Source organism: Thamnophis elegans, chromosome 17 (genome assembly GCF_009769535.1).
Source record: "Thamnophis elegans isolate rThaEle1 chromosome 17, rThaEle1.pri, whole genome shotgun sequence".
NCBI lineage: Eukaryota > Metazoa > Chordata > Lepidosauria > Squamata > Colubridae > Thamnophis > Thamnophis elegans.
Window position 1 is genome coordinate 14,651,170 of NC_045557.1, and position 18,733 is coordinate 14,669,902.

General features: G+C 49.9%; 1 protein-coding gene across 3 annotated transcripts; it reads left to right on the forward strand.

The window, feature by feature from the left end:
* Positions 1–3,867: 3,867 nt before the first annotated feature.
* SLC25A44 (solute carrier family 25 member 44) lies at positions 3,868–18,252 on the forward strand. Of its 3 annotated transcripts, XM_032234206.1 has the most exons (5): positions 3,868–4,034; positions 9,131–9,253; positions 12,129–12,772; positions 14,160–14,287; positions 15,087–18,252. In XM_032234206.1, exons 3-5 carry the CDS (start codon positions 12,151–12,153, stop codon positions 15,276–15,278), a joined length of 942 nt encoding a protein of 313 aa, XP_032090097.1. In that variant the 5' UTR covers positions 3,868–4,034; positions 9,131–9,253; positions 12,129–12,150; the 3' UTR covers positions 15,279–18,252. The 3 variants fall into 3 exon arrangements, with proteins under 3 accessions (XP_032090097.1, XP_032090096.1, XP_032090098.1); XM_032234205.1 differs by lacking the exon at positions 9,131–9,253; XM_032234207.1 differs by lacking the exon at positions 9,131–9,253 and having other exon boundaries at positions 14,165–14,287; positions 15,087–15,224.
* The last annotated feature ends 481 nt before the right edge of the window (positions 18,253–18,733 follow it).

Sequence of the window (18,733 nt, forward strand, 5' to 3'; positions counted from 1 at the left end):
CGATGTAAAACTAAAAAAAATATATTTAAAACTAGAAGAAGGTGGCCGGTTCTTCTCCCGCCTCTCAAATGTTTGGGTGCAAGAACTTGGAAGATCTCGCTGGCCCTTTGTGAGCTGGAGAGGAAAAAGGATTTTTTGCAAGGAGCTGAAAATAGTTTGCTTGGATATTTGAAGTCTAAACACCTCCGTGACTCTCTTGGCCAGAGAAGGAAGGAAGAGCAGTTGTGCCGTGGGAGGCCTCCTTGGTCAAAGGGTCTGCAGGGTTTTTTAAAAGTGCCCATTTTTCAGCTCAATTCCATGGAAAGAAGGGCACATTCATTCACGACTGGCTGTTTGTTGCAATGTTGTTCCTAACCTTGTTTTTCTTTTTTCTTTTCCTAAAAGAAAAAAAAAAGATGTAAATCATTGTGTTTATACAAACTATTTTTATTAAAAAGTGTTGTGCGGTTGTTCAATGGCCACTTGTGGCTACTTTGGGGCTCAGCTGGCACAAAATTCTCTCCGCAAGGCAAGGAGAAGAGATGTGAGTTGGGGAGAAAATTCACCAACATTTCTCATTTATCTATTCATTTGCTGTGCTCACTTCACTGTTACAGCGACTGGGCAGTTTACAGCAAACTGGAACCCAGTGGGCGGAGCTTCTGCAAATAAGGGAGGGGCATTTTACAGGCTTTAGGTACCAACATTCTCTCTGTGTGGTCTCCTTTTCTTTCTTGCCCAAACAGCAGAAAACGATATTGGTTTCTTAGAAGGATGCTGGTTATCCAGTCCTTTTCCCACTTACAGGCAGTAAATGGACTTGCAACCACGATGGGGCTCGAAACTTGTGTTGCTAAGTGAGACAGTTGTTAAGGGAATTTTGCCCCATTTTACGGCCTTTCTTGCCACCGTTAAGTGAATCACTGCACTTGTTAAGTTACTAGTGTGGTTGTTAAATGAACCCAGCTTCCCCACTGACATTGTTTGTTAGAAGGTCGCAAAAGGGGATCACATCACCCCAGGGCACTGAAACGGTCATAAATACGAGCCAGTTGCCCAAGGTGTGTTGAGTTTTGATCGTGTGACTGTGGGGATGCCACAACAGCCATCAATGGGAAAAAACGGCCATCACTCACTTTTTCCAGTAACTTCAAGGATTATTATTAAACGAATGGTCATGTCGAGGACTACCTGCCCTCCTACCACACTTTTTGCTGAACTGAAAACGACTCCTCTCCTGTTTCCCCCTCAACCCTTTAAGCTGCTGAGCTGAAAAAAGGCTGGCTGAGGCACCCTGGATTTGGTCAGCCACCTTCCTGTGATATTGGGGGAGGATTTAATTGGGGCTGGATTATTCCATGGGTGCCCCTTGACTGGGCTACCAGTGGGTGCTCTGTGTGTGTGTCTGTGTGTGTCCCCCCAGTGCCTCTGCAGCAGTCATGTTTCTCCAGGGCCAAGAGCAAGGTAACCTGGCCCGGTTGAACTGTATATCATATCAGAATAGAGCAGGAAGGGGCCTTGGGGGGTTTTCTAGTCGAGCCCCCGGTTCCACCACAAATGCACGAATGACAAAAGCGCGCCTGACTAAACCACGGTGACAAAACCGCGGTGACAAAACCGCGCCGACGAATGAGCGCTGAAGCGCGCCGACAACAGCGCGCCGACAGAAGCGTGCTGTAACCTTAACCCTAAACCAAACCCTAAACCAAACCCTAAACCTAACCCTAAACCTTACCTTAACTTAAATCGCGATTCTGTCGGCGCGCTTTTGTCGGCACGCTGTTGTCGGCGCGCTTTTGACATCGCGGTTTTAGCGCCGCGGTTTTGTCGGCACGCTTTTGTCGGGTCACGGACCCCCCTGCTCAAGCAGGAGACCAATACCATGTCAGGAAGTTTCTCCTCATTTCCAGGTTGATTCTCTCTCTCTCTCGGGATTAGTTTCCATCCATTGTTTCTTGTCTTGCTTTCCGGGGCTTTGGAGATTAGCTTGACCCCTTCCTCTTCTTTGGAGCAGCCCCTCAAGTATAAGGTGACCAGACGTCCCGCTTCTTAATAATTTGTCCCGCGGCGTTTTTAAAAAGTTCCGATTTTTGTAGAAAGGGTGCCCCGCCCCTTTTTTGGCTCCACCACGTGGCTTCCTCTTGCAAACATTTTCACTCATTTTTCCAGGTCTATCTTGTCTATAGACTAGTGGCTGTGCACCGGGAGGGCCGAGATGGCGCAGTGGTTAGGGTGCAGTACTGCAGGCCACTTCAGCTGACTGTTATCTGCAGTTCAGCAGTTCAGCGGTTCAAATCTCACTGGCTCAAGGTTGACTCAGCCTTCCATCCTTCCGAGGTGGGTAAAATGAGGACCCAGATTGTTGTTGGGGGCAATATGCTGACTCTGTAAACCGTTTAGAGAGGGCTGAAAGCCCTATGAAGCGGTATATAAGTCTAACTGCTATTGCTATTGCTAGCCTGCGGGGCTGAGCACTAGCAGGAGTCACGGGGAGGGCTGGCCGAGCGGCCTCGCACGCAGCTTGCCTTGCCGCCCGATGGAGGCTGCCCGACTGCTTTCCCTCCACCCTCACCTTTTCCCTCCCCTTCCTCCTCCTCCTCGCTGCGATCTGGATGCCCGACGCGCCTTCCTTTCCTCCGTGTTCAGCCCTTTTGCGCGGAGCCGCAAGATTACGAGCAATGCGGGGTTGCTACGCTAACTGGAAAGCTGCTATCATGTTGTTGCAGAAAATTAAGGGACTCAGACTTCGGGGTCAAAAGAAGCAGCTTTATTTTGGTACCAAGGTTCAGAGCAAGACAGCCAAAGCAGACATCTATACATCTGAACAACCTCCTTACGGAGAAGCAAGTTCTTATTATGTTCCTCAAAAGCAGCCAAGCACGGAAATGTACTACGTCTGCGTTAATCGGTCCTATAATCCAGTGTTTTTCAACCTTTTTTGTGCAAAGGCACACTTTTTTCATGAAAAAAATCACGAGGCACAACACCATTAGAAAATGTTTAAAAAATTTAACTCTGTGCCTATATTGACTATATATAAAGTAATTTTCCCACGGCACACCTTACACTATGTCACGGCACACTAGTGTGCCGCGGCACAGTGGTTGAAAAACACTGCTATAATCTATAAACTATTGTTACTATGCAAGAAGCAGATAAACATCTTGCTTCCTTCTGATAGTTGACTTGCAAAGAAGCGTTTCCATTGAAGTCTTGGTGGTTGACTGAACTTTTAACTCAACATGCGGCAGGGGTGAATTTGAGGCTTGACGCTTAAATCTTCCTGTTCGTCTACAAGACTTAAAAATCATTCCTCCTCTCTCTCTCTTGCTTCATTTCATGTCTCGTCTCACTCTGTTTCACTTTATGCCCTGCCTCAAGGTCATCCTTAATTCTTCTTCTCTTTAGAATGGCCAGGCCCAAATCCTGCAGCCATAAGGTTTAGCCTCCAAGGGCTTTGATCCCCTTAATTGCTCTTCTCTGCACTTTTTCCAAAGCTTCAGCCTCGGTTTCGTAGTCTGGTGGCCGACGGAGGTTGGGGGGCTCCCAGGTGGGCCTTTATGAAGCTGGGTCTAGAGCAGTGTTAATGTTTCTGAACCTTGGTGACTTTTAAGTCCTGTGGACTTCAACTCCCAGAATTCAACTCTCAGAAACACTGGTGTAGAGAATTAAAACCAGATGAAAGTATGAAATTTAAAGCAGAGCCGACGTTTCCCTCCCATGTGGCTGTCGGGGCTGATGGGAGCGGTAGTCCAGCAAGGAGGGGGAGCAAGAACCTCCCTCATTTCCCCCCCCCTTCCCCTCCCGCGGGGCCTGGAGCGCCCGCCCCACCGCCTTCAGTGACGCCGTCCGCGCGCCGGAAGTGCCGCTCTCTCCTTCCGCCGGCCATCTTTCTCCAGGGCAGCCGAGCAGGAAGCCGGGCGGGAGCGCGGTTGCCCCGATCTAGAGTGGCGGCGGCGAGGAGGAGGAAGAAGAGGAAGGTGGCGGCGGCGGCTATCAGGGTTGATGAGCCGGAGCGCTGGCCGGCCCGGAAAGAGAACGCAGCCTCCGGGCAGGTGAGTCGGGGGACGGAGGCGAGGGCGGAGGGGGGAGTCCCGAGACCCTCGACACGGATGGCGACACGTGTCTCCGCCGTCACGTGGGGAGCCCCGCACGGTCGGTTGGAGCGGCGCTTCCTCCTGCGGACCAGCCCCGTCGAGGCCGCGGCGTCTCCGGGCCCAGGAGTGGCTGTTGGCTACTTGCTGGGCGGCTTCCCCTCCGGTGCTTCGGCTGGAGGCCGAGGGAACCGGGCCTCCCTTCCCAGAAACCCCCCCCCCTTCGTTTCCTGCCTTTATTCCGCCTCTGAATAGCTCGGATTCACTTCAAATATTCAGCCAACCCGATGGAGGCGGTTTTTTTCCACGTCCAGCCACAATGAGACCGTCGCTGAATGAGACCGTCGTTAAGTGAACTTTGACCCCCCCTCTCTCTCTCTCGCCACAGTTGTTAAGTGAATCTCTGTGGCCGTTAATAACGCGAACGCCGGCCTCCCGGCTTTGACTTTGCTTGCCAGGGGGTCGCAGGACTCTGTGACCGTCGTAAGTACGAGTCGATCGCAGGACTCTGTGACCGTCGTAAGTACGAGTCGGCTGCCCATGGGATCACGTGGCAGTGAGATCGACGGGCATAAGGGTGAAATATGGCCCCAAAGCCTCCCTTTTTTCCCCCAAGGCTGTTGTCACTTTGAACAGTCACTAAATGGACGGTTGTAAATCGAGTAGGAGATATCGCTCACGAATGCAACGCCGCCCCCCCCCCCCCAATGTCCCACAGAAAAGAATATAATGATTTAAAATCTGATACTTATATAAACCAATAAGTAATGGGGGAAATAGAAGGCAGAAAGATTTCTCTGCCAATCCTAGGCTGGAGGGTGCGATGGGAGGCATATTAATCTAATTTAATAATAATAAATGGGGAAAGGAGAGTCAAAAGGACCAAAAAGGGACTCTAAACCAGAAGTCTTCAAAGTTGGCAACTTTAAGACTTGTGGACTTCAACTCCCAGAATTCTCCAGCCAGCTCTGCTCTGCCAGCTCTGCTGGCTGGAGAATTCTGGGAGTTGAAGTCCACAAGTCTTAAAGTTGCCAAGTTTGGGGATTCCTGCTCTAAACAGTGTATGTGCGTATACTGTTGATTTGTTTGTTTATTTGTGGGTTCATAAACCCCAGAACTTAGGTTGATGCTAATCCAGGAGTACCCAACCTTGGTGACTTGTCAGCTGAGTGGGAAATTCTGGGAGTTGAAGTCCACAAGTCTTAAAGTTGCCGCAGTTGGACCCCCCTGGGCTAGGCATTATACAAAAGCAAAAAGGATAATAATAATAACAACGACAACAACAACACGGCTGCGGATGAAGCACGTCACAGGGATCGCCATTGTCATCGGGGCACTTGGCACCCTGTCCAAGAATTTTACAAGATTCATCCACAAATGGCAGCTTCCTGCAATATAACCCCAGCGGAACTGCAAAAAAACTGCGCTACTCGGAACATCTTATATTTTAAGAAGTTCCTCGGTTGATACCTAGGACGCTGGTAGCAAACCGTATCGGCCATTAGCACCAGTCACTGGTATCTATGATGCGTTTTTGAACATGTTCAGTTGGCTGAGTTTCGTGGTTAATGAATAATGAATAAAGTATATACTAATAATATACAGGCAGAGAAACACTTTCAATAAGAAAGTGTAAATATTTATTTATTTATTTATTTATTTATTTGACTTATATACCGCTTCATAGGGCTTTCAGCCCTCTCTAAGCAGTTTACAATTTTTTTAGCAAATTGAGTCAGCAACTTGCCCCCACAGTCCGGATCCTCATTTCACGCACCTCGGAAGGATGGAAGGCTGAGTCGACCTTGAGCCGGTGAGATTTGAACCGCTGAACTGCAGATCACAGTCAGTTAAAGTGGCCTGCAGTACTGCACCCTAATCACTGTGCCACCTCGGCTCTTCATAAATAAATAATGCAGCACTTGGATCCCAAAGAGGAAAACCTGACTTTCACAGCCTCAAGATGTGGGGGAACTCCTATTGCCAGGGGAAACAAGCTGTTCCAGTGGAGAGGACAGGACACCGCCCCCCCCCCCCCTCCTGCCACCCCTGTGAATGCTCACTTTTGGCCCTTTCTCTTCCCTCTTTGTTCGTTTGTTTATTCAATTTCTATAGCCGCCATCTCAGTGATTGATTCTGGGCAGCTCCGGGTTGTCCTCGTAAGACCTCTTAGTATGGTGAAGAACCATCGCTTGAGTTCATCAGGCCTGAATGATTCATCCACCTGAGTCGCCTCATCCTCCTTGTGGACGCTGGTGGGGCCAGTCATCCCCACCACCATGAGGAAAAGATCAATTCCCAGGGAGGGACTGGTGGAAATGCCCCTGTGACACGTTTCCTCTGACCCAGGGTGTAAACCCGTGGATCGGGTTCAAGACACCCACCCCTCTAGGGGTTTGTCCCTTTTGTTCTTACAAATGCACCCAGCCACTTGCAGAAGTGTTGACTTCCAACTAAAGAGCCACTTTCTTGCATGGTAGTCTGTCTGTCTCTATTTATGCCTGTCTGTCTATCCATCCATCTAATCTAATTATCTATCTATCCATCCATCCATCCATCCATCCATCCATCCATCCATCCATCCATCTATCTGTCTATTTATCTATATCATCTTACTCTCTATCTGTTATCCTCTATGTGCCTGCCTGCCCACCCACCCACGTACACACACATATACATACACACGTACACACATGTACGTACACACACACACACACATATATATGCATATATATATATATATACATATATATATAGAGAGAGGAGGGCGATGCCGTTGTCCTGTTCTGTGTCTCGGTTCTTGGGAGGAGTCTCCCTTTGGATTAGGTTGGTAATTGTTTTTCTTTGGACTCCGTTGGAGATTAATACGTTTGTGAGAGTGTGTAATTCAGTTTCAAGGTGGTCTTTGTCAGCTAGGCATTTGGTTCTGGAGATGAGGGTCTTGGCTACAGAGTTGATCTGTGCAGGGGGGTGATGGGATTGTGCGTTTAAGTAGCGGTTGTGTGTGTTTTTTTCCGGTAGATGGTGTGTCCTAGGGAGCCATTGGTTATTTTGTAGATTAGGACGTCCAGAAAGGGAAGTTGGTTGTTTGCTTCTATTTCCATGGTGAATTGTATTTTGGGGTCTAGGCTGTTGAGATGTGTGAGGAAGTTGTCCAGTTTTTCTTTCCCGTGTGGCCAAATCACAAAAGTGTTATCAACATATCTAAGCCAGGGTTTGGGTTTGTGTTCAGATTTATCTAAAGCGTTAGTTTCAAAATGTTCTAAAGAAGCAAAACCTACAACTCGGCAACCTACTTGTTAGCTTCGATGTCATAGAGCCGAGGTGCCGCAGTGGTTAAATGCAGCACTGCAGGCTACTTCAGCTGACCGCAGTTCTGCAGTTCGGCTGTTCAAATCTCACCGGCTCAGGGTTGACTCAGCTTTCCATCCTTCCGAGGTGGGTAAAATGAGGACCTGGATTGTTGTTGGGGGCGATATGCTGACTCTGTAAACCGCTTAGAGAGGGCTGAAAGCCCTATGAAGCGGTATATAAGTCTAATTGCTATTGCTATATCCCTCTTCACCCAAGTGCCTATAAAAGAAGCCTTGACAGCTATCCATAACAAACACAACCCCCTTAAACACATCCTGGACCTGACCAACCACCGCCTAACCAACACATACTTCATCCATAATGGACAAAGATGTAAACAGATAGAAGGAGCACCCATGGGATCACCCCTCTCACCTGTCATCGCAGACTTATACATTTCAGTCCAATCTAATCTCTAATCTATCAAATCTACCTAATCTTTCTATCTAATCCATCCTAAATCTAATCTATCTGATAGCACCTGACAAACACATCAACAGTATATGCACATACACTGTATTTAGAGCAGGAATCCCAAAACTTGGCAACTTTAAAACTTAATGGTGGGACTTCCAGAATTCTGAATCTGGGAATCTGTGGCACCACAAGCAGGCCTGGATGGCGGGATGTAGCCTGGGTTCCTTGGGGGGGGGAGGGAAAGGGGGGGGACTGCACCCCAGAGGGCAAAGATGCAGCGGAGCTTAGAATGCCTGGTGGGCAGGAAGAGGGTTACAATGGCTCTTCCATTGATTCCCAGAGTGCATTCAGGGCAGGAGGGTCTCCAACTCCCAGAATTCCCCAGACCCCTGACCTAGAGCAGGGGTGTCAAACGGATGCGTCATGGGCAGGCAACATCCACCCAGCTCCGCAAAGGGGGAAAAACATGGCGGTGTGTCACATGACCCAAATGCTTGCTTTAGTTTTGCAAGTCTACAGGGCGAGGAGCGATAAAAGGAAACTCCTCCTGCAAATAACTCAGCCAATGTAATGGAAGGCAGAAAGATTTCTCTGCTAATCCTAGGCAGGAGGGTTGGTGGAGGGTGTGATTGGAGCCATATTAATCTAATTTAATAATAATAAACTGGGGAGAGGAGAGTCAAAAGGGCAAAAAAGAGACTCTTAAACCAGAAGTCTTCAAAGTTGCCAACTTTGGGGATTCCTGTTCTAAACAGTGTATGTGCATATACTGTTGATTTGTTTGTTTATTTGTGGGTTCATAAACCCCAGAATTTAGGTTGATGCTAATCCAGGAGTGCCCAACCTTGGTGACTTGTGAGCTGAGTGGGGAATTCTGGGAGTTGAAGTCCACAAGTCTTAAAAGTTGCCGCAGTTGGACCCTCTGGGCTAGGCATTATAAAAAAGCAAAAAAGGATAATAATAATAATAACTCAGGGCTGCCAGTGTATCCAACATACCTTCCTCCTCCTGTCTTCTCCACGACAACAACCCTGTGAGGTGGGTTGGGCTGAGGAGGGGAGACTGGCCCGAACTCTCCCAGCTCGATTTCATGGCTAAGGCGGGACTAGAATTCACCCCCTCCCGCTTTCTAGCCAGGTGCCTGAACTGTTGTAAGTCTGGTGTGTTTAGTAATCCTGTACCAGCAGCTAGGAAGGGTTAGGCTATGAAGCAGGATGAGACTTTGAGGAGCGTCTTCCCTGCTCCTCTTTAACACTTGAAATACAATCTACACTCTTCTTTTGAAGGAAGGCGATGCCTTGAAGGGAAAGGATCTACAAGGTTGACGAGGAATCGGAAGCCAGCATGAGGGAGATCAATTGGATCCACCAGAAATCCCCAGATCTTCTCCCACCGCATGTTCACTGAAGGTGAGCCTCGGTTTAAGGAAGGGCTCAATCGGAGATTGTTGGCTTCAGGGGTTCTGTTCATTCCTGCCTCTTGAACCGATCGGTAGTTTTTCAGGCCTCTTTGCCTTCCGCCGAGTGTCGAAGGCATCTTCTGGGATGGGCCACGGAGCTGCTGCCTGCGTCTCAACCGTGGCACCTTTCAGATCGGTGGGCTTCAGCTCCCAGAATTCCCCAGCCAGCAAGCACATTCGTGCTCACGTGATTTCCCTCTTTGTGGCAGAGTTGCCAGTCCCAAATGTGGTCATTCAAGGTACTAATTATGACCTTTAAAGCGCTCCGTGGCTTAGGCCCAGGGTACCTGCGAGACCACCTACTGCCACCAGTAGCCTCCCACCGTCCAGTGTGATCCCACAGAGTTGGCCTCCTCAGGGTGCTGTCGGCCAGACACTGTCGGCTAGTGACCCCCCCAGGGGGAGAGCCTTCTCTGTGGGAGCACCTTCCCTCTGGAATGAGCTGTCCCTGGAGCTTCGTATAATCCCGGACCTCCGGTCCTTCTGACACGCCCTAAAAAGTTGGCTTTTCCAGCAAGCCAGCCTGGCCTGAACAAAACAAATTATTGATCACTGTTAATTTTAATTAATTTAATTTTAATTTAATTGTCAATTTTAATTGGGTTTGGGATATCCTATTTAATTTCTTTTTAACTTTTTTTTTTTAATTTTTTAATTTTTTTTTACTTTAAAACAAATACAACATCCTTCTTTACATGCTATAGAAAGTGTATCAGTTGGTTACAAATAGACTTTTACGCATCTCTTCCACATCTTTTTAACTTTTGAATTATGTGTTTCTTTCAATGTTGTACGGCCTCCCTGAGTCCTTGGGAGAAGGGCGGCATATAAATCGAATAAACCTAAACCTTATTAAGCAAGGGGCTATCTCTAATTGAGACGACCCCTCCTCTGATAGAGGAGAAGGTTTGGGTTGAGGGTTGAGAGGCTCTTGGGAGCCGGATCGTTTTGCACCCATGAGGTTACCTCGTTTGGGTAATGAAACGTCAATCCAGGAAACAACCACGTTCAGAGCCCCCCAAGAGAGCCCCCCCTTCTTCTCTGAGAGCCTGAGAATCCGGGGTCTCTGTGGATTTGTGGCCTCTTAGCCTCTGCTTGAGCAGTCTGGGAGACCCTCATGGAGTTCCTTAGGAGGAGTTTCCTTTCTTGTTCCTCACCTGTAGACTTGCAAAACTAAAGCAAGCATTTGTGTCATGTGACATACCGCCATGTTTTTCCCCTTTGCGCCATGTTTTTCCCCTTAGCATCAACCTAAGTTCTGGGGTTTATGAACCCATAAATAAACAAACAAATCAACAGTATACGCACATACACTGTTTAGAGCAGGAGTCCCCAAACTTGGCAACTTTAAGACTTGCGGACTTCAACTCCCAGAATTCTCCAGCCAGCAGAGCTGGCTGGAGAATTCTGGGAGTTAAAGTCCGCAAGTCTTAAAGTTGCCAACTTTGAAGACTTCTGGTTTAGAGTCCCTTTTTGGCCCTTTTGACTCTCCCTTTCCCCATTTATTATTATTAAATTAGATTAATATGCCCCCCATCGCACCCTCCACCAACCCTCCTGCCTAGGATTGGCAGAGAAATCTTTCTGCCTTCTATTACATTGGCTGAGTTATTTGCAGAAGGAGTTTCCTTTATCTTTCCTCGCCCTGTAGACTTGCAAAACTAAAGCAAGCATTTGCGTCATGTGACACACCGCCATGTTTTTCCCCTTTGCGGGAGCTGGGTGGACCTTGCCTGCCCATGACGCATCCGTTTGACACCCCTGCTCTAGGTCAGGGGTCTGGGGAATTCTGGGAGTTGGAGACCCTCCTGCCCTGAATGCACTCTGGGAATCACTAGGGAAGAGCCATCGTAACCCTCTTCCTGCCCATCAGGCTTTCTAAGCTCCGCTGCCTCTTTGCCCTCTGGGGTGCAGTCCCCCCCCTTCCCCTCCCCCCCAAGGAACCCAGGCTACATCCCGCCATCCAGGCCTGCTTGTGGTGCCACAGATTCCCAGATTCAGAATTCTGGAATTCCCACCATCTCTCAAGTAGCCCAACCAGACGCAGGTTGGAGGGTCTGAGAGGCCTTTGGACAGACCCCAGGCAAGTTGAGAAGCTCATGGTAAGGGCTTCTCTCCTAACTTAAGAAAGCAAAGACTCTCGAAAGGGATGATTTCAAAAAGAACCCTTAATTAAGAAGAATGGAAGCCATTAGCGGCAAAGCAGCATCTGAATCCCTTTAGGCAATGCAAGTAGAATTAAAGTAATAGTGACCCCTCCTCTTTGTTAGAATGTAGATTCTAGCTAATACACAAGTGTGAAGATGTTTCCTTTATCAACTGTCCTGAGAGCCACATAAACATACATTCCCATGGCTACCTTGCGTTAGACATTAAAGTAAAACATCCCACACGGCCATCATAAACATTCCCCAAAAGGTGATGGGGTCTCAGTCTTTCCGGTGCGAGGAAAGCTGTTGCAAAATATCAGTTGTCACGGGCACTGCCAATAAATTGACTCCGATGCCCCCCTCCTCCCAATTAGCAATAGCAATAGCAGTTAGACTTATATACCGCTTCATAGGGCTTTCAGCCCTCTCTAAGCGGTTTACAGAGTCAGCATATTGCCCCCAACAACAATCCGGGTCCTCATTTTACCCACCTTGGAAGAATGGAAGGCTGAGTCAACCCTGAGCCGGTGAGATTTGAACAGCCGAACTGCAGTCAGCTGAAGTAGCCTGCAGTGCTGCATTTAACCACTGCGCCACCTCGGCTCTCAATTGAATGGCAGTATCGCATTTAGGGATCTGACACTCACACACACACGACCCCTTGCTCTTCCCCAGGGCGCTCCCCCTCCCCCCAGCCATGGAGGACAAGCGCAACATCCAGATCATCGAGTGGGAAGACCTGGACAAGAAGAAGTTCTACGTCTTCGGGGTGTGTATGACGATGATGATCCGCATCAGCGTCTACCCGTTCACCCTCATACGGACGCGGCTGCAGGTCCAGCTGGGGAAGAGCCTCTACAACGGGACCTTCGACGCCTTCGTCAAGATCCTGCGGGCCGAAGGGGCGGCCGGGCTCTACCGCGGCTTCCTGGTCAACACCTTCACCCTCATCTCCGGCCAGTGCTATGTGACCACCTATGAGCTGACCCGCAAGTACGTCTCCCAGTACAGCAGCAGCAACACCATCAAGTCCCTGGTGGCCGGCGGCTCGGCCTCCCTGGTGGCCCAGAGCATCACGGTGCCCATTGACGTGGTCTCCCAGCACCTGATGATGCAGCGAATGGACAACAGCATGGGCCGCTTCCGCGTGCAGGCCCACCAGGGCAGCCGGTTCCCCGTGTTCGGCCAGACCCGGGACATCATCGCCCAGATCTTCAAGGCCGACGGGCTGAGGGGCTTCTACAGGGGCTACGTGGCCTCCCTCCTGACCTACATTCCCAACAGCGCCGCCTGGTGGCCCTTCTACCACTTCTATGCAGGTAGGTGGTTTTTCTGCAGGCGTTTCACGACCCAGACTACCGTATTTCTCAGAGTATAAGACGCTCCGTAGTATAAGACACACCTAGCTTTTGAGGAGGAAAACAAGGGGGAAATATCTGCCTCCCAGTAATTTGCTTCCTTGCAACAAACAGTACAGACAATATACAGTGTAGTGTTACATTTCAGACTCCACTTGTATAAGACGCTGTTAAAATCGATGTGGCTTTCTCTGCTATTTAAAACAAGATACAATAACGCTGGGCCTCTCTTCAGATCAAGCATTTATTTAGCAATAGCAGTAGCAGTTAGACTTATATACCGCTTCATAGGGCTTTCAGCCCTCTCTAAGCGGTTTACAGAGTCAGCATATTGCCCCCAACAACAATCCGGGTCCTCATTTCACCCACCTCGGAAGGATGGAAGGCTGAGTCAACCTTGAGCTGGTGAGATTTGAACAGCCGTACTGCAGAACTGCAGTCAGCTGAAGTAGCCTGCAGTGCTGCATTTAACCACTGCGCCACCTTTCAAAAAGCATCTTCATTTTGTTAAGCTGTTTAGAACAATAGTAAAGCAGTCTTTAAAAAAATGAGTCTAACATTTTGAACATTCTAGAGGCCTTTATAGTTGTTGACTTAGCTCCTTGCAGCAAACAGCCTGATTAGCACAAGAAAAAAACAAATCTGCCTCCCAGCAATTTGCCAGGTGGAGCAAACAGCCAGTTTCACTTTCACTTTCTCCCAATCATCAGCTGTTTCAGGCTGCAGGGATTCCTATAGCCTATTGCAGCCTCGTCAAGCCCCATTTCCCCCAGTTTTCTGCAAGGAGGTAGATTGCTGGGAGGCAGAGGCCAAAGGGTGGGGGCAGGTGGGTGGGTGGGGCTACATTCGGTGTATAAGACGCACCCAAATGTTCATCCTCTTTTAGTGGGGGGAAAAGTGCGTCTTATACTCCGAAAAACAGAGTAGGTAACCTCATCAGTGCTAGAAGGGAGCAGGGTTTGGGTTGTGACTGTGAGGTGCTCTCTGAGCTTGGTTGTTTTCTTGCAGACATTTTATGACCCAAACTAGGTAACCTCATCAGTGCTAGAAGGAGGCAGGGTTTGCAGGGAGGAGGAAGAGGTGAGAGAGAGGCCTCCTGCCCAAGGATTACTCAGATCAATCACTGTCCAGGGTAGAAAATACGGGCAGTTCAAATGAACACGAAGGATTTATTGCAAGCTCAAGTAATGTTCTGCACCCTCACCATACCTGGGAGGGAGGTCCCAATTTTCTCAGGTGCCCAGAGCCTTTTAACGCTGGAGGCCCAGCAGCTCCCTGGGTGGATACGTCCAGCGTGGCTCCTCAGCAGCTGTTCAGCCCCTGACCTGGTTTCCCTGCCTGTTTGCAGAACAGCTCTCCAGCATGAGCCCCAAGGACTGCCCCCACCTGCTCCTCCAAGCCATCTCCGGCCCCATGGCGGCTGCCACCGCTTCCACCCTCACCAACCCCATGGACGTCATCCGGGCGCGTGTGCAGGTAAGTGCCTCTTTCGCCTGAGCCCGCTCCTCACCCGCGAGGAGAGCCGGCAGCTACTCGGGCTCTGTGGGGAGGCCTGGAGACTGTCCCGCCCCAATGATTGGGGGGCGGTGATCCCTCTTGAGTGGCTTCCGACCTCCACAGGCCTTTGCGTGCCTCCCTTCCCCCTCCACGCAGGTCCTGGCTTGGCCTTCCCCTCCCCCGGCCTCCTATGGCCTGCGGGCAAAGGGGGGTTTTGGCCTTGGGGGCCGGAAGCCACTAAGACATTTGGCAGGTGGGGTGGGGGTGGGTGGGTGGGGGCTCCCTGTTAATCACGCTCCTTTCTCCAACCTGCTTCTTGTTGGACTACCTGGAGATGGTGAACTTCCAGAACTCTTGACTCTGGGATTCCACCCATCTTCCAAGCGAGAAGCACCGTCCCAGAGGGGGTCCCCAGCTTACGTTCCCAATTGACCCCCCCTCCCAAATTTCCGTTGCTGAGCAAGACCGTTGCTAAGTGAGTTTGTCCCCATTTTACCACCTTTCTTGCCAACAGTTGTTAAGTTAGTCGCAGGGTTGTTATCCCGGCTTCTCCGCTGATTGCTGGAAAGGGAGTCAGGGGATCCCGTGACTCCCCCGGGACACTGCGACGGTCATAAATAGGAGCCGGTTGCCCCAGTTTTGATCACGTGACCAAGGGGATGCTGAAGCGGCCCTGGGTGGGTTTTTTTCGGTTGTGTTTCCGACTTTGGACGGTTGTCGGTCAAAGATTGTCTCTTGCTGAGGCTCAGAAGTGGGTCCTGTTCCTTCCTCCCTCCAGGTGGGGGGCAAGAACTCCATCATCCTGACCTTCAAGCAGCTGATGGCTGAGGAGGGTCCCTGGGGGCTCACCAAGGGCCTTTCCGCTCGCATCATCTCGGCCACCCCCTCTACCATCGTCATCGTGGTGGGCTACGAGACCCTGAAGAAGCTGAGCCTGCGGCCGGAGCTGGTCGACTCCCGGCACTGGTAGGGCGCCTGGGCGAGAGAGGCTTCGGTTTCGGAGACCCCCCCCCTGGACGGTTGGGAAGAATCGCCGGAAAGCAGGACACGACTGGCCGATCCCTGCCACCGACTTTGCCCCCAAACCCCCAGGGTCAGCCCGGGACCTCCGCGCGTCCTGAAAAATGGCGTAAGACTTCCTGGCTACTAAACTTGGCACCGCTTAGTGTCCCTTTTTATTTTTATTTTTTAAGGATGTCGGTTGAAGCGAAGCCGGTTTTTTTTCTTCTCCAGGGGGATTTGGATTTTTATTTTTTTTGTATTTTGCCAGAATTCCTGCATTATTGGGAGACTCACTTTCCCCTCACTTTCCCTGCTGCTTGGAAAGGATCATCCGGGTGCAGCCACACAATAAACACACACACACACAGAGACCCTGTGTTGGAAAGCAGTCCAGAAAATCCTTCGCCTTCTGATGCTTCTGAAAAGGTGTTTTTTTTTTTTTTAACCGAATATTTGGAGAGGAGGGGATGCACCAACCCCCCCAACCCCCGGAGTTATTTTTATAGTCTTTCTTCCAGAACTCAATGTGATGTGTACATAGAGATTTTCCTCCTCTTATTTTGTATAAACTTGGAAGCTGTCTTTCTGATCTTCCCTCTCCGAAGTGTAGGATTTTTGTTTATATGTTTCTAATTGTGTCAATGGTGATTGAAGGGAAGCGCCCTTCTTGTCTGTACAGTCCTGGTGCCCAACTGCGTGCGTGTGTGTGTGTGTGTGTGTGAGAGAGAGAGAGAACCTGGGGAGGGGGATTAAACCCCACCCAGGGAGAGGGAGAGAGAGGTGCACTTATTCTCCAGGGTTTCTCCCATGTGAGCGTAGACAAAATAATAATCAGATCCCTGTTGTGTCCATCACATCCGTACCCTCTGCACACAGAGAAGTGGGATGGTTGTTTATTTGGGGGAGGCTTCAGTTGAAAGGCAAGGCTGGAGAAAAAAGAGGATAATGCTATTTTTGATCTTTGTGGAAGTGGGACTGAATCACTGAATGAATATTTCATTAACGGGGAGGACGGGGTAGGGAAGGAAGGAAGGAAGGGATCGGATTTTCTTGGGAGGAGAAGGCTAATTCTGAACGCAGAGCATTGGACTAAGCCAGCTGGGCTCCGAAATCCAGCCTAAAACCGGTGCAGACCAAGGAGAAAGGAGGGGTCCCACCTCCCAGGCCCCAGCAGCGTTGATGGACTCCGTCCTGCCGCCTGGCCACCATTTTTCCACTGCTGATTTGCTGGTGCTGGTTTGGGGGGGATTCTTCCCCCGAGCTGCTCTTTGCCCCAAATGCGGCTGCAGAGACCTTATAAGGCAGAGGGAGAAGCTGCAGTTCCTAGGCTGCAAGTAAACTCGCCTGCTTTAAAAAGTAAGTATTTGGTGGTGGTGGTGGTGGTGGGGTTTGGAGCAATGCTAGTGTGAGGTGTTATTCTCTGCACTTACTTTTCTCCAAGCTAGCAGCTTCTTAACATCAAACAGGGTTTATAGCTGGCCTAATCATGGGCTGCATAGGGACCTCTAAACACTTAAACACAGGGGGCCTTAAGCTGCCTGGGGAATGCTGGGAGTTGAAGTCTGCGTATTTTAAAGTTGCCCAGTCCTTGAACGGTCCTTCTAGGTGAATGGTTTACAGACCCAGCAATTTAAGATTTGCGGACTTCAACTCCCAGAATTCCTCAGCTCTTCTAGGCAGGAACCCCTGTCCTTAGGTAGACAAAACGTATGTCGGGGAGCAGAGGGCCAGCACGCCAAAGCTACCTGCCAGCCACTCCACCAGACTTTCTTCTATGGAAACCACCCCCTCCCCAAATTCAAGCACGTTGGCCTCTCTTTCCCCTTAAAGCAGAGTTTCTCCACCTCCTTGAGACGGGTGGGCTTCAACCCCCCAGCTGGCTGAGGAATTCTGGGAGTCGAAGTCCACCCATTTCAAAGTGGCTGAGGGTGAGAAACACTGGGAAAGGGTGATGGGAAGGAGAGCCTGTTGGCAATTCCTGTAGGGCTGGGGATTTGTTGGGGGGGTGTGGTGGTTCCTCTTAAGTGTACATCTCATGGTCCCCAAACCAGCCCTCGGCAGAAGCTACCCTGGGCCTGCACAATTTTTAGTCCTTCCTAGCTTGGCCCAGCTTAGTTTCTTTCGGAGGTCCTAAGATTTCTCGCTCTTCGTTTATTTTCTCCAGAGGTGCCACATCAGCAGCTTGAATGGGTGCTTCAAGCTCAGCCTGGACGAAGGTATCCGGGGGTTGCTGATGGCCTTTGGTGGAAGTGGGCAGAAGAGACCCCCTCCCAATCCACAGAGGACCTCGCAACTCTATCGCAGTGGTTCCCAAACTTGGCAACTTTAAGACTTGTGGAGCAGAGCTGGCTGGAGAATTCTGGGAGTTAAAGTCCACAAGTCTTAAAGTTGCCCAGTTTGGGAACCACTGCTCTATCCCAAAAGCAGTTGTGCCATAGCCAAGAAATAGGGTAAATTTGGTTGAACATAAAGTGAAACACTCTCCCTCTGCCCCCCCCCCCAAAACCCCAACCTCCTTTGAGCTGCTGAAAAATAATCTGTAAATCTGATCCAGGCTGTCCCCCCTCCCACCTCCCCTGTTTTCCTGATAATACCAAGATTGTGAGGATGGGCTACCTCTAAGTGTTGATGTACAAGGCTCTCTGCCAAATGAAACGGCTCGTGAGAAGAGGGGCTGGAGGTCAGTTGCCCGCCCCCTCTCCCCCCCCTCCCCTTGCAGCCGAATCGTGAAAAATGCTTTACCCGATGTGCTTTTTCCTGGTGAGCTTACTGGACATTTAGCGCTATTCCAAGCATAACTACTGAACTGAGATTCCATTCCATTTCTTTAGCCAGGGCAATTATTTCTCGGGCATGTCAAGTTTCCCGCTGGGTGGATCTCCCATCCCAGACATAGATAGGGGAGAAAGCACAGCTGGCTGGGGATTCTGGGAATCGAAGGTAACCTCGCCAAGCTTGAGAAACACTGTTTTGGATATCTTTCTTTGATGTAACGGTACTATGAATTAATATGTTTCTGATTCGAATTGTCTGTAGGGAGCAGTGCTGTGAACTTCTCAGGAAGCCGAAGGGCTCGTGCAAACGTGGCGACTTTAAAAACTTGCGGCCTTCAACTTCCAGAATTCCCCATCTGGCTACGGTGGCTGGGCAATTCTGGGAGTCCACAAGTCTTAAAGTTGCCATGTTTGGAGACTCCTGACCTAAAACAATGCCACATAGACTTTTTACGCGAGTGGGGAGGAATAAGGCTGAAAGGAAACCACATAGAGCAACCTAAAATGGTTCCACCACAAATGCTGCGAACGACAAAAGCGCGCCTGACTAAACCGCGGTGGACAAAACCGCGCCGACAAAACCGTGCGACAAATGAGCACCGACAGCGCGCCGACAGAAGCGCGCTGTAACCTAACCCTAAACCGTACC

Excerpts from the sequence above, each read along its gene's own strand:
- SLC25A44 (XM_032234205.1), top strand. The coding sequence starts at position 3,985 with ATGAGCCGGAGCGCTGGCCGGCCCGGAAAGAGAACGCAGCCTCCGGGC. Across the intron at positions 4,035-12,128 it reads AGAACGCAGCCTCCGGGCAG|GGCGCTCCCCCTCCCCCCAG; the intron begins GTGAGTCGGGGG and ends GCTCTTCCCCAG. Across the intron at positions 14,288-15,086 it reads TCATCCGGGCGCGTGTGCAG|GTGGGGGGCAAGAACTCCAT; the intron begins GTAAGTGCCTCT and ends TCCTCCCTCCAG.